The sequence below is a fragment of the Muscardinus avellanarius genome (assembly GCF_963383645.1).
Source record: "Muscardinus avellanarius genome assembly, chromosome: 7".
NCBI lineage: Eukaryota > Metazoa > Chordata > Mammalia > Rodentia > Gliridae > Muscardinus > Muscardinus avellanarius.
In genome coordinates this window covers 1,473,540-1,499,293 of record NC_137793.1, presented here as the reverse complement: position 1 = coordinate 1,499,293, position 25,754 = coordinate 1,473,540, and the positions used below count along the sequence as shown (strand labels likewise).

Here is a 25,754-nt window from a genome sequence, read left to right as displayed (position 1 = left end):
ACTAAGTAGCTGAGGCTGGCTTCGAACTGTGCAATCCTCCTGTCTCAGCCTCCCAAGCGTGGGGATTACAAGCGTGCGCCACCACGCCCAGCTTTATTTTTTATTTTGAAATAGGATCTAAGTTGCTGAGGCTGGCCTCAAACCCATGATTCTCCTGTCTCAGCCTCCCAAGTACTGAGATCACAGGTTGCATCCCCACATCCAGCTTGCTTATGATTATTTAATTTAACCAATGAGATTCTGTGTGTGTGTGTGTGTGTGTGTGTGTGTGTGTGTGTGTGTGTCTGTGTAGTACTGGGGATTGAACCCTGGGGCATTATACTTCTGAGCTACACTCCCAGACCTATTTTCTTTTTATTTTGAAACAGGGTCACCCTAGGTTGATGAATCTCACTACTTTCTGAGGCTGTCCTTGAACCTGTGATCCTCCTGCCTCAAGCTACCAAGTACTGATATTACAGGTGTGCCCCACCACACTCGGCTAGGTTATTTTCTTTTTAATTATTATTATTATTATTTTTTGGTGGCACTGGGGGTGGAACCCAGAGGCTTTCTACCTCCGCGCTATACTCCCAGACCTATTTTTTTTAATATTTTATTTGGAAACAGGGTCTCACTAAGTTGCCAAGAGCCTCACTAAGTAGCTGAGGCTGGCTTCGAACCTGTGCGATCCTCCCGTCTCAGCCTCCCAAGTGCGATTTTCCTTTTAAAATCTCTGAATACACCTGTGATTCCAGCAACTCTGGAGGCTGAAGCAAGAGAACCCCAAGGTCAAGGCTGACCTGGGCAACTTGGGGAGGCCCTGACTCCCAAATAAAAAGGGGCTGGAGATGTAGCTCAGTGGGTTCAAACACCAGTAACGCGCGCACGTACACACACACACCTGTGCACAGAGATATTGCTTAAACATACCAAAGTTCAAAGAAAGTTTAATCAAATCAAACTCTGTGCCAAGGTCAATAAACCGAGATCATTCAAAAGGAGCTGCCTGTAAATGGAGAACCATAGTGATGGTTTAGGACCTCGTCCGTGTACTTACCTCTTTGAGGAGTGGCACTGATTTCTTGACTGGCCTCATCAAGGTTCAGTTTCTTTGAGGTCTACTTTTTCTTTAAAACATCAAGAACAGCCGGGTGTGGTGGCGCACGCTTGTAATCCCAGCGCTTGGGAGGCTGAGACAGGAGGATCGCACAAGTTCAAAGCCAGCCTCAGCTACTCAGTGAGACCCTGCTTCTAAATATAGTTCAGAGGTAGAAAAGCCCCTGGGTTTGAGGCTGAGACAGGAGGTTCACAGGTTTGTGGCCAGTGTCAATTACTTAGTGAGGGCCTCTGCAACCTAAATATAAAATAATTTCCAAATAAAATTTGTTTAAAATATTGTTCCCAAAGAAAAATAAAATAGGGCTGGATGTGTAGCTCAAAAGTAGAAAGCCCCAGGGTTCCATCCCTAATACTGCAAAAAATAAAGAAATAAAAAATTGAGAGAGCCAGATATGGTACACGCTTGTAATCTCAGTACTTGGGAGGCTGACACAGGAGAATTTCAGGTTCGAGGACAGCCTCCGCGAGTACTGAAACTCTCATCAACCTAGTGAGACTCTGTTTTAAAATAAAAATAAAGTAGGGCTGGGGTTTTAGCTTAGAGCTAGAATGCCCCTGGGCTCAATCCCCAGTGCCATAAAAATAATTAAAAATGAAAATACAGCTGGGCGTGGTGGCCCACGCTTGTAATCCCTGCGCTTGGGAAGCTGACACAGGAGGATCGCACAGGTTCAAAGCCAGCCTCACCTACTTAGTGAGGCTCTCGGCAACTTAGTGAGACCCTGTTTCCAAATAAAATATAAAAAAAATAGGGCTGGGACAAGGGGTTAGGCCGGTGCTGGGGCCTCCGAGGCTGGCATTGGAATCCTGCCAAGGGGTTAGACCGGTGCAGGGGCCAATGGCCAGCATCGGAGCCTGGCGTGAGGCAAGTTCACTCCTGCGGCCTCCAAGGCCGGGACCAAAGCCAGCTTAGGGGTTAGACCGGTGCAGGGGCCAGTGAGACCAGAACTGGGGCCTCCCATGAGGCAAGGCCGCTGCTTGAGCCAGCGAGGTCTGGATCAGTCCACTGAGTAGCCAGGCCACTACTGGGACCATCAAGAGTGGGATCGGTACTTGCAACGCAGCATGCACAGAGAAACATCGCAGAAAATATAAATCAGACGCTTCTCTTAATCAGCAATAACTAGGAGGAAAAGGGCAACAGGAAGAGGTTGAGCTAAAGAAAGGGCCCTATAGTGAAGCAACTAATGTGACCAATCAGAGGGTATGTAATACTGGAGGACGGAGCCTCTTTAAAACGCAGGAGGTACATAAACAAGTGTATCAAAGTAAATCACCAAAGAAGCCTGCGATGGAGGGAGGGGGAGGGAATGGGATGGGGGCTGGAGGAGGGCTAATTGGATGATGTGTGCTTGTATATCCTCTCAAGTCTTGTACTCCAATGTGATTGATATATGACTACAATGCACCAATTTAAAAAATAAATTAATTTAAAAAAATAGGGCTGGGAGTATAACCTGGAGGTAGAAAGACTCTGGGTTCCACCAAAAAAAAAGTAATAAATAAATAAAACATTGAGAGGCTTCTGTTTGCATATTTCTTATGTGTTCTTAGGTATTTGACTTAGGTTTTGTTATGAGATTCTAATTTGAAAAGTTTGACCAAAAATATGTGCATCCTAAGAAGCTTTTATATATGGCTCTTGTGAAAAAGGAGTAATACATTTGGGGATGGAACCCAGGGGCATTCTACCACTGAGCTACACCCCTGCCTTATTTTTTTTATTCTTTATATTGAAACAGGGTCTCACTACGTTGTGGAGGGCCTCACTAAGTAGCTGAGGCTGGCCAGCAACCTGCGATCCTTGTCTCAGCCCCCCCAGTACTGAGAGTCCAAGTGTGGGCCGCCACGCCCCGCTGTGCTTGTCTTTTCTGTATAATGTAGCATTTCCTAGTAGACCTCTGCTATCGAATGAATTAGGTAAGGTGTACTTCACCCTGAGATTGTGAAACTGTGGCCTGACGTTTTTATCAACAGCACAAATCTGTGAAGAAGGGCTCTGTCATTGGCTACGAGCAGTGAACACCTAAGTAGAACGAAGGTAGCTACGATCATGACTGAAGTTATGCTGTGTAGTAACCCAGTTCTACTTCTGTTCAGATTCAAAAGTCTACTTCAAAAAAAATTACCTAGGCCTGGATCCCAGGACTTGGGAGGCTAAGAAAGAGGATTGCAGGTGTGAAGACAGCCTCAGCAACTTAGTGAGATCCTGCTTCAAAAAATTAAAAAAATATTATTTTTATTTATTTATTTTTGCTGGTCCGGGGATGGAACCCAGGGGCACTTGACCTCCGAGCCACACCCCTTGCCCTATTTTTATTCTTTATTTTGAGACAGGGTCTCACAAAGTAGCCGACGCTGTCTGCAAACTGCGATCCTCAGGTTTCAACCTCCCAAATGCTGGGATTACAAGTGTGTGCCACCACACCCAGCTCCAAAAAATTTTTTTAAAAGGGAAGGGGGCCTGGGGAGGAAGGGGTGTAGTTTAGAAGTAGAATGCCCCTGGGCTCAATCTCTAGTACCACAAAAAATAAAAAATTTAAGAGCTGGATGTATTATTGCTCAGAGGTGGAATGTTTCTGGATTTGATCACATCCTCCTCAAAATAAATTCACCTTGCCTAGAAAGGAAGCTTGGCTTCTTCTTGTTACAAGTTTACAAACCCTGTCCTCAAACCTGCAATCCTCCTGTCTCCACCTCCCAAGTACTACAATTATAGGCTCGCACCACCGTACCTGGTTTAAAACCGTCATCACTTACATGTGTTCAGGGCCGGGGTTTAGCTTAGTGGTAAAGGACTTGCTCCGCATGTACAAAGCTTTGGGTTCGATCACCAGCACTACAAAAAAAAGTTCTGTTCTGTGTTCTGACATTGAAGGTTCGCATGACGATGCCACGAGCCGGGCATGGTGGCACTCGCCTGCAATCCCAGTACTTGGGAGGCTGAGACAGGAGGAGCAAAGGTTCGAATCCGGCCTCAGCAATTTAGTGAGGCCCTCCTCACTTAGGGAGACTCTGGTTTCCAAATAAAAAGTAAAATAGGGCTGGGAGTGTAGCAGTGAGTCAGAACACCCCCAACGCTTCCAGGATTCCATTCTCAGTACTACCAAGAAAAAAACAAAAACAAAAAAACCTTTGAATGGTCCTGTTAGAAAGCAAATATCCGCTGGGTCCGGCGGCGCACGCTTATTGGAAGGCTGAGACGGGAGGATCACAGGTTCCGGGACAGCCCCAGCAAGCTAGTGATGCTCTCAACAATTTAACAGACTGTTGCAAAATAAAACAGGGCTGGGGAGTGTAGCTCAGAAGCAGGCTGTCACTGGGTTCAATCCCCAGTACCAAATGAATAAAAAGAGCTGGAGGTGTAGCTTGGAGGTACAATGTCCCTGGGTCCAACCCCCAGTACCAGTAACAGCAGTAACGAAAGCAACATATAAAATAATAATAATAAAAAGCAAAATTCTCTCTGGCTCGATCACACTTTTAGCGTACGCCGGTGTTTACGACAGCTTTGAAACTCCCTTACAATCCACGTGGGGCCTCGCGCGTCGGGGCCCTGCCCGCCGGAGCCGCGGCTCCCGCACTTCCGGGCGGCGGCGGCGGTGACGTGGCGGCGCCGGAGCCGGAAGTGCCACGTGTCGGCAGTGCGCCTGCGCGGCGCGCTGACAGCCACTTCCGGCCGGCCTCGGGCGCTCGCGCTCGGCGGCCGCTTCCTGCCCGGCGTCCGCGTCCGCCGCCCCGGCGGGCCCCGGCCTCAGCCCCGCGGCCGCCCGCGCCATGGCGCAGCGCGGCGCCCCCGCCGGCCTGCAGGCGCGCACCGGCGCCTCGGGCCCCTGCAGCAACGGTGAGTGGCCGCGGCCGCGTCTGGGCGGGGGCGCACGGGGGCCGGGCCGGGCCTCGGCCGCGTCCCGGGCGCCGCGGCGGCGGGAGAGCCCGCAGCCCTGCCCGCCCCGGCCGCGCCGGCCCGCGGAGCCCCGGGACGCAGGACCGCAGCACGCCCGCCGCCGCGCCTGGTCGCTAGAGACGGTGCTGGAGACGGAGCGGCCGCGTCTCGCCCGCTCTCCTGTGCGCCTTCGCCCTACGGGGTTAGACGAGGCGGGTGTGCCGAAGCACTTCGGTCGCACCTCGGAACCTACGATTGCCGCCAAGTTGGCCACATAGCGAGCGGCCCAAGTCGCCCATTCACGTGGCTCTTAGAGAGGCCGCTGCTCGCTTCACAAAGAAGGGTCTTTGTGCGACTTTTAGAAATGTTTCTGGGTAGGCAGCTATGTGGGCGGAAGCAAGAATAAACGGACAGGCACTGAAAGGATGTTAACTTGAAACACTTGTTAATTTTACAGTTTCATATAAATTACATCTGATTCCATGTCCCCCCCTCCCCCCTGTACTGGGGATGGAGCCCAGGGGCATTCTGCCTCGGAGCTACACCCCAGCCCCGGTTTTATTCTTTATTTTAAAACAGGGTCTCGTGAGTTGCAAAGGGCCTCACTGAGTAGCTGAGGCTGTCTGCAAACCGCGATCCTCCCCAGTCTCTCAAATGCCGGGATTACAAGCGCACGCCACCACGCCCAGTTTATTCTTTATTTTGAAACAGGGTCTCACTGAGTTGCAAAGGGCCTCACTAAGTAGCTGAGGCTGTTCGGGAACCGCGATCCTCCGGTCTCTGCCTCCCAACTGCTGGGATCGCAAGCGTGCATCACCACGCCCGGCTTTATTCTATGATATTTAGTGGCATTTGCACAGAGAGTGAAAATATTTTAAGACATTCACTTAGCCAGGTGTGGTGACGCAGGCTTGAGAGGCTGAGTCAGGAGGATCATAGGCCAGTCTGAGTAACTTAGTGAGTCCCTGTTTCAAAAATAAAGTAAGGCTGAGAGTGTACCTTGGAGGTAGAATGACCCTCGGTTTCATCCACAGTATGAAAAAGAGCAGTGCGTCGTGGATATGGGTTTTTCTTATAGTTTGTAAGTTACAATTTTGCGTAAATTCTAAATGCCAAATCATGCAAATGTACTTCTAGGTTTTTCTATCCGTGCAGTTATGAGTTTAGAGTGAGATTCGCAGTTTTGGACGTGTTTTCACTGCGTTTATTTGGTGCAGGCAGACAGACTTCTGTTGCCCATCTGAGTTCTGTCCTGGCAGTATCAAAGGGAGTACGAGAGCATTCCCTGTGTCTGGGCTGCAGGAGCCAGTGGGGAGTCCAGAAATCTACCTGGCGATGGCAGAGCAGCTGGGGTACGCCCCGGTTGGGAGCTGGTGCGGGCATGGAGGCGGGCTCCCTGAGGTGAGGCTGGCAAACACCAGCCTCCTTTAAGACATCATCGCACAGGTTTTATGCGGCCCATTTCATTTTTAGTGGTACTGGGAGTTGAGCTCAGTGACACTGTACATCTGAGCTACACTCCAGCCCTCTTATTTTTTAGTTTGAAACAGAGTTTCCCTAAGTCACCACTGACCTTGAACCTGTGATCCTTCTGAATCAGCTTCCCAAGCACTGAGATTATAGGCTTACACCACTGTGCCTGGCTCTAAAGCTTGTCTGTTTTTCTTTCTTTCTTTTTTTGGTGGGACTGGGGATTAAACCCAGGGACATTCTACCTCTGAGCTTTACCTCCAGCCCCATTTATTTATTTATTTGGAAACTCTTGAAACAATAAAAAGGGCTGGAGAAGCTGGGTGTGGTGGTGCAGTCTGTAATCTCAGCACTTGGGAGAATGGCAGGTTAGAGGACAGCCTTAGCAATATAGTCAGACTCTCAGCAACCTAGCAAGACCCTGTTTCAAAACAAAAATAAAAAGGGATAAGGATAGCCAGGAGTGGTAGCACACGCTTGTCATCCCAGCATTTGGGAGGCCGAGACAGGAGGATCGTGGCTCATGAACAGCCTTAGCTACTTAGGCCCTTTGCAACTTAGTGAGACCATGTTTCCAAATAAAGAATAAAAAGTAGGGCTGGGGGTGTAGCTCAGAGGTAAAATGCCGCTGGGTTCCATCCCCAGTGCCTCAAAAACAAAACAAAAACAAACAAACAAAAAGCTACACTGGTTACTCCTAAAATAGATATTAACAAATAAGTTTAGCATTTAGTGGGGTGTGATGGCACAAGTTTGTAATCCCAGTATATGAGAAGCTGAAAGAGGAAGATCATAGGTTCAAAGCCAGCCTCAGCTGCTTAGACTCAGCAACTTAGTGAGACCCTGTTTCCAAATAAAATAGAAAATAGGTCTAGGTCTAGGAGTGTAGCCTGGAGGTAGAAAGGTTCCATCCCTGGGTTCCATCCCCAGTATCACATACACACAAAAAAGTTTAGCATTTAAGTTGATAACTCTCCCCCCAAACTCCACATATATTGTGGCTGATAATACCATGTTTAAAAAAAAAAAAACAAGTTGGCTAGGGCCTCACTAAGTAGCTGAGACCCGCATGAACCTATGATACTGTCTCAGGCTTCCAGGTACTGGGATTGCAAGTGTGCACCACCACACCTGGCTTTCAGTTTCCTGATTTCTCTCTTCCGTAAATGTTGAAATGTTGGTTTTCCTCAAGGTTCTTTTTTTTTTTTTTTTTTTTTTTGTGGTACTGGGGTTCCTGGAAACCCTTCTACCTCTGGGCTACACTCCCAGACACGTGTGTGTGTGTGTGTGTGTGTGTGTGTGTGTGTGTGTGTGTATTTTTTTTATTTATTTATTTTTTTGAAACAGGGTCTCTTTAGCCAGCGAGGCTGGCTTCGAACCTGCATGATCCTTTTGTCTCCGCCTCCCAAGCGCGGGGATTACAAGCGTGCGCCACCCCGCTCGGCACACACCTGGTTTTTTAAAAAATTATTTATTTTTCTGATACTGAGGACGGGATCCAAGGGCATTCTACCTCTGAGCTACAACCCTGCGCCTATTTTTTTACTGATTTACTTATTTTTATTTTTTTACTTTGTGGTACTGGGGATGAGACCCAGGGACATTCTACCTCCAGGCTATACCACCGTCCAATTTTTTTAGTCTTTCAATTTTTCAAACAGGATGTCACTGAGTTGCAAAGGGCGTTGCTAAGTAACTGAGGCTGTCCGCGAACCATGTTCCTTCGGTCTCAACCTCCTGAATGCTGGGATTACAAGCATGCTCCACCACACCCTGCTTCTTTTTATTGTTTTTATTTTTATTTAGAAACAGGTTTCACTAGGTTACTGAGAGCTTCGCTAAATTGCTGAGGCTGGTCTTCAATTTGAGAGCCTCCTGTTTCAGCCTCCCAAGTATTGGAATTACAAGCATGTGCCACCATGCCTGGCTTACTTTTTTTTTTTTTTTGGCGGTTCAGGGGATGGAACCCAGGGCCATTTTACCTCCAAGCTACACCCCCTGCCCTATTTTTTTATTATTTTATTTTGAGACAGGATCTCACTAAGTAGCTGAGGCTGTCCGCAAACCATGATCCTCCAGTCTCAGCCTCCCGAATGCTGGGATTGCAAGCGTGCACCACCACGTCTGGTGCCTTATTTTTTATTTCCTTTTGCAGTTCTGGGAATTAATCCCAGTGGTCTACCTCTGAGCTACATCCCCAGCCTTATTTCATTTTTTAATTTTGAACAGGATCTCACTAAGTCATTAGGGCCTTGCTAAGTGGCTGAAGCTGGCACAAACTTGCCATCCTCCTGTCTCAGCTTCCCAAGTACTGGGATTACAAGTGTGCACCATCATGCCTGGCTTCAACTTGCCCTGTGTGTGTGTGTTACTGAGGATGGAACCCAGAGGTTCTCTACCTCCGGGCTCTACTCCCAGACCTGTTTTATACTTTACTTGGAAACAGGGTCTCACTGAGTTGCTGAGAGCCTCACTAAGTAGCCGAGGCTGGCTTCGAACCTGCGATCCTCCTGTCTCAGCCTCCCAAGCACGGGGATTACAAGCGTGCCCACCATGCTTGCCTTCAACCTGACTATTTTTAAATTGGATCATTTGTCTTGGATGTAAGAGTAGCATATGCTTCACTTTTTTTTTTGTGTGTGTGGTACTAGGGATGAAACTCAGGGGCATTCTACCTTCCAGCTGTGCCCCCAGCCCAATTTTTCATTCTTTATTTTGAAACAGAGTCTCACTAAAGTTGCAGAGGGCCTAAGTAGCTGGGGCTGGCCAAGAACTGGGACCCTCCTGTGTCAGCCTCTCAGCCCCAGTACTGGAATTACAAGCCTGCTCCATGCCCGGTTTTGTTTTGTTTCCAGAGCTGGGGAGGGATCCAGGGCTTTGTGTACACTGGCAGGCGCTCTCCTGCAGAACCCTCCGCTTTTTTCCCTTTGTGGAATTGGAGATTGATCCCAGACCTTGCACATGCAAGGCTCTCTACCACTGAGTCATATTCTCAGCATTTATTTTTTGATTGATGATTGTGGTGTTGGGGTTTGAACCTAGGAGCGTTTTGCCTCTGAGCCGCCTCCAGTCGTTTTATTTTTGTTTTGAAACGGGCATCGCTGTGATAGCACTCGCACTGGCCTCAAGCAGCAGCTTCCTCTCTCCAGCCTCCCACCCACTAGAACTACAAGTATGTGCCACTGCACCAAGCCCTTTTCACTATTTGGTTTAATTAATGTGTTGATTTATTGTGGTACTGGGGATGATACTAGGATACCTTTACCCCTGAGCTCCATTCCTAGCCCCTTTTAAAAAGGTATTTTTTTGACACAGGATCTCACTAAATTACCAAAACTGCCCTCATACTTATGATCCTCCTCCCTAGTAATTGGGATTACCATGCTCAGCCTTACTGTGTTTTTTTAAGTACTACTATGTTCATTTGTAAGAATAATTTTTCTTTCTCCTCTTTTGAAAGGTCCTGTCCAAAATCTACTGATGTCTTCACACATGTCAGTGAGCCAGGGGTTTAATTCCCAGCTGCCGGGGTCCTACCCTTATCTTGTACCAGCAAAGACTGTGAGCGCCGCCTCTGGACAGTCTAATTGTGGCGGTCCTCAGGGATCTGGGCAGACTTTGAGGCCCCCCGGGGCCTCCCACCCAGTGACACCTTCGCTCCAGACTGCTCCTGGTCCCCGAATGCCACTGCCCGCTCCTCAGAGCCCAGCTGCTACACCATTGCCTTCTGGTAGCCTTCCTCCTGGAGCCCAGCCACCACCACCTTCGAATTGGCAGTACAACTCTCTGCCCGCGGGGCCCCAGACGAACCATCGTCCTCCTCCGGCTTCTTCCCAAGCAGCTGCGTCTGGGAGTGCAAGCTTAACAACACACCGTCAGTATGCGTCTTCCGGAGACCCTTCGCTCCCAAGCAGCCTCGTGAAACCAGGTAGCACTCTTGTATGAGTGTTGAAAGTGCGGAAATAAAGAGCTCGTGCTTGTGTATAGGTTTGAATTAATGAGTGAAGTCTTAAGACCAGATGGAGACCTGGAAAGAGGAAGAGAGAAAAGACTACTTGTTTCTATTTCTAGTGGGAACTAATGCTGTGTGTGTGTGTGTGTGTGTGTGTGTGTGTGTGTGTGTGCACGCGCGCGCGCGCGTGTGCATGTGAGAGAGAGAGACAGACACTGGGGACAGAACTCAGAGGCATTCTACCTCCAGGCTGCGCCCTCAGCCTTTTATTTATTTATTTATTTTATTTCTTTATTTTTTGCGGGTTTGGGGATGGAACCCAGGGGCATTTGACTTCTGAGCTACACCCCAGCCCTATTTTTTATTCTTTATTTTGAAACCGGGTCTCACTGAGTTGCAGAGGGCCTCACTAAGTAGCTGAGGCTGGCCGCGAACCGCGATCCTCCCGTCTCAGCCTCCCCAGTGCTGGGATTACAAGTGTGCCCACCACGCCCGGCTAGCCTTTTATTTTTTATCTTGAAACAGGATCTGCTAGGTTGATGAGAGTCTCACTACTTGCTGAGTCTGTCCTCAAACCTGTGCTCTTCCTGTCTTAGCCTCCAAGGTACTAGGATTATAGAAGTGTGCCACCACGTCCTGATAAAACTATTAAATTTTAAAACCATTGTTTAGTTTTTAATAAAATGCTTTTCATGTGTTTGAGTTACCTTAAACTAATGAATCACTTCTGTTTTGCTTCTTTCCTTTAAAGGCATATTCTGGTTTTATTCTTTTCTTTTTTCCTTGAGGTGGGCTGCTGTATTGCCCGGGCTGGCCTCAAGCACCTGGGTTTCTCAGTCTCCTCAACAGCTGAGACTTCACTACATTTTTCTTTGATTCATTCATAATATTTTAGAGATTCAGATATGGTGGCAGAACCACTTCTGTGTGGGCGGGCTGCTGCTATTAAGACTGTTACTACTTTTTGTGTGTGTGATAGTGGGGATCGAACCCAGGGGCATTCAACCTTTGAGCTACACCCCCAGCCCTATTTTATTTTTTATTTGGAAACAATTGCACTAAGTTGCAGAAGGCCACACACTAAGTTGCTGAGGCTGGCCTTGAACCTGTGATCTCCCTGTCTCAGCCTCCCAAGTACTGGGATTACATGTGTGTGCCACCATGCTCAGAAAGATTCATTTGTTTGTATGTGGATCTATATACAGTTGTCCTAGCACATTTATTTATTTATTTTGGTTCTAGGGATTGAATTCAGGGGCATTTTACCTCCAAGCTAAACTTCCAGCCCTTTTTAATTTTGAAACAGTGTCTTCCTGACTTCCTGAGGGTCTCACTAAGTTTCTGAGACTGGCCTTAACCCTTGATCTTCCTCCTTCAGCCTTGAAAGTACTAGGATTATAGGAATGTACCACTACACTTGGCCATCCCAGCAGTGCTTAATGGAAAGGCTAGTCTTATGGAAAGCTGGGCATGGTGGCGCACACTTGTAATCCCACATTCTGGGAGGCTGAGACAGGAGGATTGTGGCTCACGGAGAGCCTGAGCTAGTAAGCGAGGCCCTCTGCAACTCAGTGAGACTGTTTCCAAATAAAGAATAAAAAATAGGACTGGGAGTGTAGCTCAGAGATAGAATCCCCCTGGGTTCCCTCCTCAGTACTGCCAAAAAAAAAAAAAAAAAGACTAGTCTTATTGGTACTTTGGATAAAAATTGATTATAAAATAGGGTTTATTCTGGGCTCTGAATTTTATTTTATTTTATTTATTTATTTTCTTTTTGCAGTACTGGGGATGGAACCCAGGGGCAGTCTACCTCTGAGCTATACTTCCCCAGCCCTATTGCTAAATTGCTAAGACTGGCTTCAAACCTGTTATCTGCCTGTCTTAGGTTTCCAAGCATTGGATTACAGGTGTGTGCCACTATGCCCAGCCTTTGATATCCTTAATTACTTAGCTTTACCAATCTGAGAAGAGCAATTTTGAAACTCTACCTATTAGTATTATAAATTGGAATTATTTAGCTGAGCTGGTGGCACACACTTGCAATCCCAGCATTTGGGAGTCTGAGACAGAGGGTTTTCAGTTCATATACAGCTTCAGCTACTTAGTGAGGCCCTTTGCAACTCAATGAGACCCTGTTTCAAAATAAAGGATAAAAAATAGAGATGGGGGTGTAGCTCGACAGTAAAATGCCCCTGGGTTCCATCCCCAGTACTGCAAAAAAAAATTTTTTATTTAACTGATGCTTGCCTAGTGTATGTGATGTTCTGTGTTCAATTTCCAATATTATTTTTAAAAAAAAAGCCAGGTATGGTGGCTTATGCATGTAATGCTAGCATTTGGGAGGCTGAGACAGGAGGATCGCGGTTCGTGGGCAGCTTCAGCTACTTAGTACGGCCCTTTGCAACTCTGTGAGTCCCTGTTTCAAAATAAAGAATAAAAAATAGGGCCGGGAGTGTAGCTCAGAGGTTGAATGCTCCTGGATTCCATCCCCAGTACCGCAATATATATATATTTGGCATTAAAAAAATGGTTATAGCCAGGCGTGGTGGCGCACGCTTGTAATCCCTACACTTGGGAGGCTGAGACAGGAGGATCGCACAGGTTCGAAGCCAGCCTCAGCTACTTAGTGAGGCGCTCAGCAACTTAGTGAGACCCTGTTTCCAAATAAAATATAAAAAAAGGTCTGGGAATATAGCCTGGAGGTAGAAAGCCTCTGGTATCCACCCCCAGTACCACCAAAAAAAAAAAAAAAAAAAAAAAAAAACGGTTATAAGCTGGGCATGGTGGCGCACGCTTGTAATCCCAGCACTTGGGAGGCTGAGACAGTATCACACGGTCCGAAGCCAGCCTCCGCTACTTAGTGAGGCTCTCAGCAACTTAGTGAGACCCTGTTTCCAAATGAAGTATAAAATTGGTCTGGGAGTATAGCCCGGAAGTAGAAAAGCCCCTGGGTTCCACCTCCACTACCACACAAACACAAAACACACACAAAATGGTTGAGTGTGGTGGTGCACACTTGAAATCCCAGCATTTGGGAGGCTGAGATAGGAGGACAGCCTCAGCTACTTAGTGAGACCCTTTGCAAATCAGTGAGACCCTCTTTCAAAATAAAGAGTAAAAAATAGGTCTGGGGATGTAGCTCAGGGGTGAATGTCCCTGGGTTTCATCCTGAGTACCAAAAAAATTTTATTATAGGAGATATAATATCTTCTGAATTCAAAACCTTCTTCTGAGCGCTCTGAGGTCTCCCTAAGCGTGGCTGCTCTTGTTGAATGCCAGCTTGCTCAGTAGAGGCCAGAGGCGCCCATCTCCGTTGGCGCTGAGTTGGTGGCGGACCTTGCCCCGAGACCTTGGCTGGCCTGTGTGCTGCAGATATGTGTGGGTGCTCCTCTGATAAGGGAGTCACACTGCAGTAATCTTTGTCTTCACTTCTGCCAACGAGACACTGATTACTGTTGGGAGCTATAAGGTTCATTAATAATGATTTTTTAGTTTACCTCTGGAGAATTCAACATTAAGCTTTTGAAACATTTGATTCGGATACATATATTCCTTTAGTTGTGTGTGTATGTGATATCAGGGATTAAACCTCAAAACAAAAGTTTATATACTTTTAACATGTGTATATATTAATTAATTTATTTGAGTGTGGGGATGCTGGATACAGAACATGGGGCCATCTGGTGCTAGGCAAATGTTCTACCATGAGCTACACCCTCAGCAGTATATATAAAATACTAAACCCTAATTATAGAAGGCAAACTTTTATTTATTTTTGCGTGCGTGCGTGCGTGCGTGCGTGTGTGTGTGTGTGTGTGTGTGTGTGTGTAATACTGGGGACGGAACCCAGGGGCATTCTACCGCTGAGCTACACCCCAAGCCCTATTATATAGTTTATTTTAAGACAGAGTCAAAGTTGCAGAGGCTGTTCTTGAACGTGCGCTCCTCCTGTCTCAGCCTCCCAAGTACTGGGATTACAGGGGTGCACTACTGTGACCAGCTAAATGAACTTTTCTCATTTTTACCAGGTTATATGCCAAAGAAACAAAGCAAAATTAGGTTACACATCTGTTATTTTAGGTACTCAGAAGGCTGAGAAAGAGGATTGCATATCAAAGGCCAATCTGTTTGAAATAAGACCTAAAAAGGGCTGTGGATATAGCTTAGTGGTAGAGTGCCCTGGGTTTAATCCCCAGTACCACAAACAAAACCAAAACAGAATTAAATAAAACTTGGAGAATTAATACAATACTCTATTTTCGTTTATTTATTTTGGTATCCTGGATTGAACCCAGGGGCATTTACCTTTGAGCTACATCCCTAAACCCTATATTTTGGTGGTACTAGGGGTGGAACCCAGAGGCTTTCTACCTCCGGCTATACTCTCAAACCTATTTTGTATTTTATTTGGAAACAGGGTCACACTAAGTAGCCAAGGCTGGCTTCGAACCTGTGCAATCCTCCTGTCTCAGCCTCCCAAGCGCAGGGATTACAAGCGTGCGCCACCGCGCCTGGCTCTAGAAGTGATTTAGTGCTGGTTTATTTATACTGCACGCGTGCGTGTGTGTACTGGGGATGGAATTCAGAGGCATTCTACCTCTCAGCCACACCCCAGCCTTATTTTATTTTTATTTGGAAGCATGGTCTCTGAGTTGATCAGGCTGGCCATGAATCTGCGACCTCCTGTTTCAGTCTCCCAAGTGCTGGAATAACAGGCATGCACCACACCTGGCTACTTGTACTTTAATAATTGAAGATTCAAAGCCTAGTACCAGAGAGTTGGAAATGTAGAGTATGCATGGAAAGTCATACCTTTAGGAAGCTACCATATTTTCAGTAATTTGGTGGTGATTATATACATGATTTATATGTAAAAAGTAAATCTGGCCGGGCATGGTGGTGCACGCTTGTAATCTCAGTACTTGGGAAGCTGATACAGAAGGATCGAGGTTTGTGGCCAGGCTCAGCTACTTAGTAAGGCCCTCTGCCACTTAGTGAGACCCTTTTTTAAAGACTAAAAAATAAAGCTGGGGGGGGTGTGACTCAGAGGTAGAATGTCCCTGGATCTCTAGTACCACCAAAAAAAAAGTGTAAATTTATGTTATAAAATGTAAATTTGTGCCGAGCATGGTGGCTCACGCTTGTAATCCCAGCATTTGGGAGGTTGAGACAGGTGGATTGCTGTTCAGAGACAGCCTCAGCTTTTTCTTAGTGAGGCCCTTTGCAACTCAGTGTAACCCTGTTTCAAAACATAAAGAATATAAAAATAGGGCTGGGGGTGTAGCTCGGAGGTACAGTGCCCCTGGGTTCCATCCCCAGAACCACAAAAATAAATAAAATGTAAATTTGTAAGTTGCTTATCTTTGGTAAAGGTCTTTGGCCTTTGTCTTAAGTCCCTAAGTGACATGTGAACAACTAATGTTTCCAAAGGTCCCACGCTTCGGACCCCACCTCTGCCTACTCCTTTTCAGCCGGGCGCTCCTCCTGGGCCCCCTCCACCTGGCCCCCAGAGGTTATCACACAGAACTGCACCCCAGCCTCCACTGGCTTCAGCTGTCAGCCAAGAAGGTAAGCAACTCGGAAAGCAGCGGCAGCTCCAAATGCTCTACACGGGACAGAAAGGTGAATATTATCTGAATCCTGTGCGTTAGAATCACATTTCATGTCTGTGTGTGTGTGTGTGTGTGTGTGTGTGTGTGTGTGTGTGTGTGTGTGTGTCAGACAGACAGACAGACACACACACACACACACACACACACACACACACACACACACCAGGGATTGAACCCAGGGGTATTCTACCTTTAATTTACATCCCCTATTTTTTATTCTTTAAAATAGAGGCTCACCTCAATTGCTGAGGGCCTGGCCATGAATCTGCAATCCTTCTTGTCTCAGCCTTAAGAACTGGTTACAAGCATGCGCTACCACACCCATCCTAGAATCTTTTTTTTTTTTTTTTTTTTTTTTTTTTTTTTTTTGGCAGTACTGGGGCTGGAACCCAGGGGCATTCTACCTCTCAGCTACACCCCCAGCCCTGTTTTATTCTTTATTTTGAAACAGGGTCTCACTGAGTTGCAAAGGGTCTCACTAAGTAGCTGAGGCTGGCCTTGAACTGTGATCCTCCTGTCTCAGCCTCCCAAATGCTAGGATTACAAGTGTGCACCACCATGCCTGGCTGTTTTTTTATTCTTTATTTTGAAACAGGGTCTCACTTGAGTTGCAAAGAGCCTCACGAAGTGGGTGAGGCTGGCTGCAAACCAGTCCTGTTTCAGTCTCCCAAATGCTGGAATTACAAGAGTGCACCACCACGTCTGGCTTAGAACTATCCTTTAAACTGGGCGTGGTGGCATATACTTGTAATTCCCAGTACGTGGGAGGCTGAGACAGGGTTGCAGGTTGGAGGCCAGCCTGAACAACTTAGTGAGGCCTTAACCACAACTTAGACCCTGTTTCAAAATAAAAAGAATAAAAAATAGGGCTAGGCGTGTAGCTCAGAGGTAAAATGCCTCTGGGTTCAATTCCCAGTATCACACACAAATTATTTTGTAAAGTAAGGAATTTGCCGGGCGTGGTGGAGCACGCTTGATATCCCAGCATTCAGGAGCCAGAGACCAGAGGATCACAGTTCACAGACAGCCTCATCTACTTAGCGAGGCTCTTCCTGACTCAGAGAGACCCTGTTTAAAAAAAAAAAGTAATAAATTTAATTTTAATAGCAATATGACTTTTGCAGCATGACATAGAAATAGGAAAACACAAGCCGGGCGTTTGGGAGGCTGAGACAGGAGGATCGCACAGGTTCGAAGCCAGCCTCAGTTACTTAGTGAGGCTCTCAGCAACGTAGGGAGACCCTGTGTCCAAATAAAGTATAAAATAGGTCTGGGAGTAGAGCCTGGAGGTAGAAAGCCCCTGGGTTCCACCCCCAGCACCACACACACACCAAAAGTAGTTAAGTGAGCCAGGCAAGGTGGTGCACTCCTGTGATCCCAGTACTTGGAAGGCTGAGGCAGGTTTGAGGCCAGCCTGGGCAACTTAGGCCGTTTCACAATAAAAAATAAGAAGGTCTAGGGCTGTAGCTCAGTGGTAGAATGCCCCGGGTTCAGTCCTCAGTACCACACGCACACGCACACAGAGCAGGCCCGTATCTTGTATTGAGTGCAAGCAATAGGATCGTGTCTGTGCGCTCCTTCCGCGCTGCTTTTGCTTTCCCCTGAGGATATGTGGTGCTGGGTATCAACTCTGGGGTGCTCAGCCTCTCTGCTATGCCCTCTGCACTATTTTGTTTTACTTTTGGTACTGGAGATTGAACCCGAAGGATCCTACCTCAGCTACACTCCCAGCCCTGTTTTTATTTTTCTAACTTGAAACAAGGTCTTAAAGTTGCTAAGGTTGTTCTTGGACTTGTGATCCTCCTGTCTCAACCTCCCAAGTACTGGTTTTACAGGTGTATACCACCATGTCCAGCATTTTATTTATTTATTTATTTATTTATTTATTTATTTTATTATTTTTGTAGTACTGGGGGTGGAACCTAGAGGCTTTCTACCTCCGGGCTATATTCCCAGACCTTTTTTTATATTTTATTTGGAAACAGGGTCTCACTAAGTTGCTGAGCGCCTTACTAAGTAGCTGAGGCTGGCTTCAAACCTGTGCGATCCTCCTGCCTCAGCTTCCCAAGCGCGGGAATTACAAGCGTGTGCCACCACGCCCGGCTTTATTTTTTTAACTTGCACCTGGATCTCCTAAAGTACCACACACTGACCTCTCAAACCAGCCATCCTCCTCTCTCAGCCTCCTAACTACTGGAATTACAGGTGTGTGCCACAGTGCCCACCTGCTAGCATTATTTTAAAAAGTATTATAAGTAGGGGACAATATGGTTGCCATTTTATAACTAATCTATAATAAAAATGTAAAGTTTTTTGGTTTTTTTGGTACTGGGGCTGGAACCCAGGGGCATTCTACCTCTGAGCGACACCCCTATCCCTATTTTTTATTCTTTTTTTTTTTTTTTGGGTGGTACTAGGGTTCCTGGAAGCCCTTCTACCTCCGGGCTACATTCCCAGACCTATTTTATATATTTTTATTTGGAAACAGGGTCTCCTAAGCCAGTGCGGCTGGCTTCAAACCTGCGTGATCCTCCTATCTCCGCCTCCCAAGTGCAGGGATTACAGGTGTGTGCCACCACGCCCGGGTCTTTATTTTTTTGAAACAGGGTCTCACTGAGTTGCAAAGGGCCTTACTAAGTAGCTGGGACTGGCTTCGAACCTGATCAACCTCCTGTCTCAGCCTTCCAAATGCTGGAATTACAAGCATGTGCTACCATGCCTGGCAAAAATGTAAACTTTTTTTTTTTTTTTTTTTTTGGTGGTACTGGGGTTCCTGGAAGCCCTTCTAACTCCGGGATAGACTCCCAGACCTATTTTTATATTTTTATTTGGAAACAGGGTCTCTTATGCCAGTGCTGTTGGCTTCGAACCTGCGCGATCCTCCTGTCTCAGCCTCCCAAGCGCGGGGATTACAAGCGTAAAAATGTAAACTTTTAACCAAGAAAAATTCATATTCCTGATGCTTTAGTTGTATGTATGTATGTATGTATTTTGTGGGTCTGGGGGTGGAACCCAGAGGCATTCGACCTCTGAGTTACACCTCCTGCCCTATTTTTTATTCTTTATTTTGAAACAGGGTCTCACTGAGTTGCAGAGGGCCTCACTAAGTAGCTGAGGCTGTCTGCGAACTGCAATCCTCCAGTTTCAGCCTCCCGAATGTTGGGATTACAAGCATGCGCCACCACGCCCGGCTCAGTTTTATTTATTTCTACTAAAAGCTCTACTACAGTTTTCTTTTATTATTTCATGACCAAAGTCTTGTTGGTCTTGGGAATTCGAAAGAAGTGACTGACTATTGAAGCCATTAAGCTCATCTGCTCGGTGATAATAAGCCTGGTAAAGTTTGCACCTTTGTGCTTAGCTGCCAGGGGTGATGCTGTTCGCTGAGTTTGGTTTCTTCTGTTCCTGAATTAGAGCTGATAGATAATACAAGTACCTGGAAATAAATTCTAAGCCCACATAAGCAGGTGTTCTGGCATTTATCTTTAGTCTGCACAGTGGGGAGAAGGCAAGTGAAGATGTCCCCTCATCTCAGTGGTGGATCTGGACCTAACACAGCTCTGATTCCCAGCCTGTATCCAGGCCGGGATTGGATGAGGAGTCAACCAACTGCTGATCAAAACTCCTTGAAAGCTGGGCGTGGTGGTGCATGCTTGTAATCCCAGAATTTGGGAGGCGGAGACAGGAGGATCTGGGTTTGCAGGCAGCCTCAACTACTTAGTGAGGCTCTTTGCAACTCGCAACTCAGGTAGAATGCCCCTGGGTTCCATCCTCAGTACCACAAAACAAAACAAAACAAAAAAAAGAAACCTCTAATCCTAGTGCCTGGGAGGCTGAGACAGGATGATCGCAGGCTCAAGATCAGCCTCAGCAACCTAGTGAGACTGTCTCAAAACAAAAAAATAAAGAAGGGCTGGGTGTGTAGCTGGGAGCTAGAGTGTCTCTGGGTTCAACTGAAAAAGTTGTTTCATTCATGCTGAACCTGCGCAGACCTTGGTCGCCTAGCAGTGCCGGTGTTGGCTCCTGGAAATAACGTGGAGATGGCTCAGAATACACGCAGGTGTGCAAGCTTGCAGGCCTCCGCCCTGAGCCTGGGAGCTCTCTACCTCTGAGCTACAGCCCAGCTCTTTTGAGTTGCTGATAGCCTCACTCAGTTGCTCAGCAGCTTTTTTTTGGTGGTACTGGGGTTCCTGGAAGCCCTTCTACCTCTGGGCTACACTCCCAGACCTATTTTATATTTTTGAAACAGGGTCTCTTACGCCAGCGCGGCTGGCTTCGAACCTGCGGGATCCTCCTGTCTCCGCCTCCCAAGCGCAGAGATTACAAGCGTGCGCCACCACGCCCGGCTGCAAATTATTTTTAACTAGTTTGTTTGGGGATTTTTTTTGGGGGGGTGGTACTGGAGATGGAACCCAGGGGCATCGTACCTCTGAGCTACACCCTCAACCCTATTTTTTAGTCTTTTTATTTTTTTAAACGGTCTCACTGAGTTGCGAAGGGCCTCGCTAAGTAGCTGAGGCTGTCCATGAACCACAGTCTGTCTCAGCCTCCCAAATGCTGGGGTTACACGCATGTGCCACCATGCCTGGCTTTATTTTTTATTAGTTTTAAGCTAGTATTTTTAACTAGAACCCTTCTGTTCTGTAGAACACCAGAACTTAATTCTCCTACTTTTTCAGTACCTGGGACTGAGCCTGGTCCTTGCATGTGCTAGTCAAGCACTGAGCTACGTTCTCAGCTGTGTGTGTGTGTGTATGTGTATGTGTGTGTGTGTGTGTGTGTGTGTCTGTCTGTCTGTCTGTCTGTCTGTCTGTCTGTGTCTGTCTGTCTGTCTGTCACTGAGGAGTGAAACCAGAGGCAATCTACCTCTGACCTACACCCCTAGCTGGTTTTATTTTTTATTTTGAAACAGGGTCTCGCTAAGTTGCTGAGGCTGGCTGTGAACCTGGATTCCCCTGTCCTAGCCTCTCCCAAGTACTGGAATTACAGACATGGGCCACCATGCCTGGCTTCCCAGCCATTTTTATTTTACTTTGATCTAGGTGTCGCTAAGTTGCCCTGCCTGGCTTCAAATTTATGACCCTCCTGTGTAAACCTCCCGGGTAGTTGGAAGTAGAGGCATATGCCACCACACCCAGCTTTATTTGATATTTTTGATAGACTGTGATTTAAACTATTTATTTGGAAGATTATCTAAAATTTTTAATATGTAAATAGTTCATATCTTGGGGAAATTTTAATAATCATTATAATTTAAGTCTTCTTAATGATCTTTTTTAGGTATTGCTTCAAATACCAATAATGGATCTATGGCGGTTCATAGTAATTATGATGAAATTGAAGGAGGCGGCTTCTTGGGTGAGATTCATGAAAGTTTATTTTAGTCTCTTCTTGCTGATTGTAGAAGTAATATATGTTAGCCCGGCATGGTGGCACACGCTTATATGGGAGGCTGAGAAAAAGGATCTCAAATTGTGGCCAGCCTCAGCAACTTCATGATACCCTGTTTCAAAAAATAAAATAGGGCTGGAGTTATAGTTTGGAGGTAGACTGCCCCTGGGTTCACACACACACACACACACACACACACACACACACAGAGTAATGTGTGTTCACTGTAGGAAACTTTGAAAAACTTATCATGTTACATAGTTATACTTACTGTCAAAATTTTTATTTCTATACCGTTTTTTGCAGGGGGTGGTACTAGCGATGGAGAGTGCAGGGGCTTCTGTCTTCGGGCTACACTCTGAGAACCCCCCCCCCTTTTTTTTTTTTTTTTTTTTTTTTGCAGGTCTGGGGATGGAACCCAGGGGCATTCAACCTCTGAGCTACACCCCCTGCCCTATTTTTTATTCTTTATTTTGAAACCGGGTCTCACTGAGTTGCAGAGGGCCTCACTAAGTAGCTGAGGCTGTCAACCGTGATCCTCCAGGTCTCAGCCTCCCAAAGGCTGGGATTTCAAGCGTGCCCACCACGCCCAGCTTCTGAGACCCATTTTCATATTTTATTTGGAAACAGGAGGATCGTGCAGGTTCGAAGCCAGCATCAGCTACTTAGTGAGGCTCTCAGCTACTTAGTGAGACCCTGCTTCCAAACAAAGTATAAAATAGGCTGGGAATATAGCCCGAAAGTAGAAGGCACCTGGGTTCCATCCCCAGTACCACAAAAAAAAAAAATTTTTTTTTCTTCTCCTTACAGAATTATTTTGGGCATTATTATTATTATGTTATGACTGGAATATTTTTATCAGGTAGATTTATTTATTTATTTATTTGTACTGGGGAATTAAACCCAATTACCTTCTACGAACTCTGAACTATACCCCAAGCCCTTTTTAGTTCATGTTTGGAAACAGGGTCTTGCTAGTTGCTGGGGATAGCCTTGAACCTATGATACTCCTATTTCGTCTTTTTTTTTTTTTTTTTTTAAGGGTCTGGGAATGAAACCTAGGGGCATTCGACCTCCAGGCTACACCCCTGCCCTATTTTTTATTCTTTATTTTGAAACCGGGTCTCACTGAGTAGCTGAGGCTGGCTGCAAACTGTGATCCTCTGGTCTCAGCCTCCTGAATGCTGGGTTTGCAAGCGTGCACCCACCATGACTGGCCTCCTATCTCATCTTCCCACGTACTGGGATCACAGGCATGGGCCATCACACTTAGCTCAAGATGTATTTAATTTACTTTAGCCAATCCCATAACCAAAAATATTTTAAATTAAAACTTAGTCTGAGGCCGGGAGTGTTGGCACATGTTTGTAATCCCCGCGCTTGGGAGGCTGAGACAGGAGGATCGCATAGGATCGAAGCCAGCCTCAGCTACTTAGTGAGGCTCTTAGCAACTTAGTGAGACTCTGTTTCTAAATAAAATAGAAAATAGGTCTGGGAGCATAGCCCAGAGGTAGAAAAGCCCTTGGTTCCACAAAAAAAAAAAAAACTTAGTCTGAATACAAAATGTATTATATAATATGAAAGAAGATTAGCTATACCAGCCTTATTTCTGTGTTTATTTTAATCATCTGCATTAATGAAATCTCGTCATTGCTGCCTTTGTTACTAGTGTTCATTTGGCTTTGTTTTACAGAAGCGATGAAGTATTAAAGTAATCCAAGGAGTTTGAAGTTATAATTCCCATAATTTGATTGATCTGTGTGTTTATTTAAAGTATTCTGGAGTATAAAATAGAACTTAAAAGTTACCTTGTTTCTAGCAACACCACAGCTTACTACTAAGACTTCCCAAATGAGCAGAAGCGTTGGCTACGCGTACCCGTCCTTGCCCCCCGGCTATCAGAACACGGCGCCACCTGGTGGAGCTGCGGCGGCGCCGTCGTCCTTGGGCTACCCGGGTGGCTCCCAGGCCTTTACTCAGGTACCGTTTGCCTTTTCACAACCTCTTTTCTCTCTTTTGCTTTAAGCTGTATAGAAAGACATTTTGGAGATTTTTCAACTAGTTAGGGCGCTAAATGGATACTCGATGAAGCCATTTTACTCAAACATTTCTCCAGAACCAGAGGATTGCCGGGTGGATGGTGCTTACGTGCTTAGAAACGGAGCAGCCCTGCGTGCTCACAGGCTCCCTTCCGCCCGTTGATCTCCGTAGGCTCCCCTAGGTGCTCACCACTTACCTGCAAGCATGGGCGGACTGAGTCTGCACGCGGAGGGCCTGAGAGTTGTCAACCTTCTTCAAGAGAGGAACATGCTTCCCTCGACGCCTTTGCTGCCTCCAGTGCCAAACTTGCACGAAGACATCCAGAAGCTCAACTGCAGCCCAGAGTAAGGCTCCCGACCTGCCCCGTTGCGTGGGGGTCACGCACATTCCGGGCCCTCTGGTGGTGTTTTAAGCTTCGGATGTGTGTGCGGAGAGGCCAGAGGGATTCAGTCCAGCTTGATACACCTCTGAGTTACGCCGCAGACCTATTTTTTGTTGTTAGAAAACTAGTCTTGCTGGGCATGGCGGTGGACGCTTGTAATCCCAGTTTGAGAGGCTGAGAAAGGAAGATCACAGGTTTGCAGCCAGCCTCTGCGACTTAGAAAGACCTTCGCAATTTAGGGAGACACTGTTTCCAAAAAATAATAAATAGGTCTGGGGTATGGCCCAGAGGTAGAAGGCCCCATGGTTCCATCCCTAATACCACAGGGGGAAAATCAGAAAGAGGGAAGGAAAGAAGAAAGAAAGGAAAACGGGTCTTAGTAAGTCGCTGAGGCTGGAAGGTGCTCCTGTCTCAGCCTTCCTAGTGCTGGGGTTGCAGGTGTGCCTGCGCATCGGAAATGCCAGGTGTTGGGAGTAAGCTGTGCAGGAGTCTCATTTGTGAACGAAGTCCTGAATACGAAAACTAGGACTCACACCAGGTGTGCTGGCGTGCATGCACCTCCAGCACTTGGGAGGCTAAGATAGGAGGGTAGGGTTCTTGGCCGCCTCAGCAACTCAGCGAGGCCCTGTTTCAAAATAAAGAATAAAAAATAGGGGTGGAGGTGTAGCTCAGAGGTATAATGGCCCAGGATTCCATCCCTAATACTACAAAGAAAGAAAGAAAAAAAAGAAAAGAAAAGAAAATAGAACTCTCTTTTTTGGGGTGTGTGTGTGTGTGTGTGTGTGTGTGTGTGTGTGTGTGTGTGTGTGTATAGCACTGGGGGTGGAGCCCAGGGGCTTTTCTACCTCTGGGCTACACTCCAGACCTATTTTATACTTTATTTGGAAACAGGGTCTCACTAAGTTGCTGAGGCTGGCTTCGAACCTGTGCGATCCTCCTGTCTCAGCCTCCCAAGCGCGGGGATTACAAGCGTGCGCCATAATTCCTGGCTGTTTTGTTTTGTTTTGTTTTTTGCAGTACAAGCGTGCACCACCATGCCTGGCTCAGCCATTTTTATTTTATTTTATATTTTGCAGGTCTGGGGATGGAACCCAGAGGCATTTGACCTCCAAGCTACACCCCCTGCCCTATTTTTTATTTTTTATTTTGAAACAGGGTCTCACTGAGTTGCGAAGGGCCTCACTAAGTAGTTGAGGCTGTCTTTGAACCTGTGATCCTTCTGCGTGTACCACCATACCTAGATGCATTCTTTTTTTTTTTTTTTTTGGTGGCACTGGGGTTTCCTGGAAGCCCTTCTACCGCCAGGCTATACTCCCAGACCTATTTTTTATAGTTTTTTATTTGGAAACAGGGTCTCTTAAGCCAGCAAGGCTGGCTCCGAACCAGCGTGATCCTCCTGTCTCCGCCTCCTAAGCGCGGGGATTACAAGCATGCGCCACCACGCCCGGCAAACCAGAGGCATTCTACCTCCGAGTTATACTTCCAGCCCAGTTTTATTTATTTATGTATTTATTTATTTATTAAATTTTTCTGTTCTGGGAATGGAACCCAGAAGCATTCTACCTCTGAGCTACACCCCAGCCCTATTTTTTATTTATTTTTAAACAGGGTCTCACTAAGTTACAGAGGGCATCACTAAGTAGTTGAGGCTGTCCATGAATCACAATCGTCCTGTCTCAGCCTTCCAAATGCTGGGACTACAACATGTGGCACCACACCTGGCCCAATTTTATTTCTTATTTGCAAATAAGGTCTCACTGTTTTGCAGCGGGTCTTGGTAAGTTGCTGAGATTGGCCTTGAACCTGTGATCCTCCTACCTCAGCCTCCCAAGTGCTTGGAATTACAAGCGAACACCACCATGTCCAGCTGGAGTGATTTTTGAACCCTTAGCAAAACTGAAATTTTAAGTAATAAAAGTTATA

At 46.5% G+C, this 25,754-nt stretch overlaps 1 protein-coding gene across 1 annotated transcript in view; it reads left to right on the top strand.

Moving 5' to 3' along the window:
* Nucleotides 1-4,878: 4,878 nt before the first annotated feature.
* The window catches only part of SEC24A (SEC24 homolog A, COPII coat complex component), a gene marked incomplete at both ends in the record, with an annotated part of 56,805 nt that continues 35,929 nt past the window's right edge, over nucleotides 4,879-25,754 (top strand). The window contains 6 exons of the mRNA XM_080699353.1: nucleotides 4,879-5,200; nucleotides 9,915-10,382; nucleotides 15,837-15,974; nucleotides 21,299-21,376; nucleotides 23,229-23,389; nucleotides 23,621-23,793. Coding sequence (XP_080555479.1) covers nucleotides 4,879-5,200; nucleotides 9,915-10,382; nucleotides 15,837-15,974; nucleotides 21,299-21,376; nucleotides 23,229-23,389; nucleotides 23,621-23,793 — 1,340 coding nt within the window. The remainder of the gene's footprint in view (nucleotides 5,201-9,914; nucleotides 10,383-15,836; nucleotides 15,975-21,298; nucleotides 21,377-23,228; nucleotides 23,390-23,620; nucleotides 23,794-25,754) is intronic.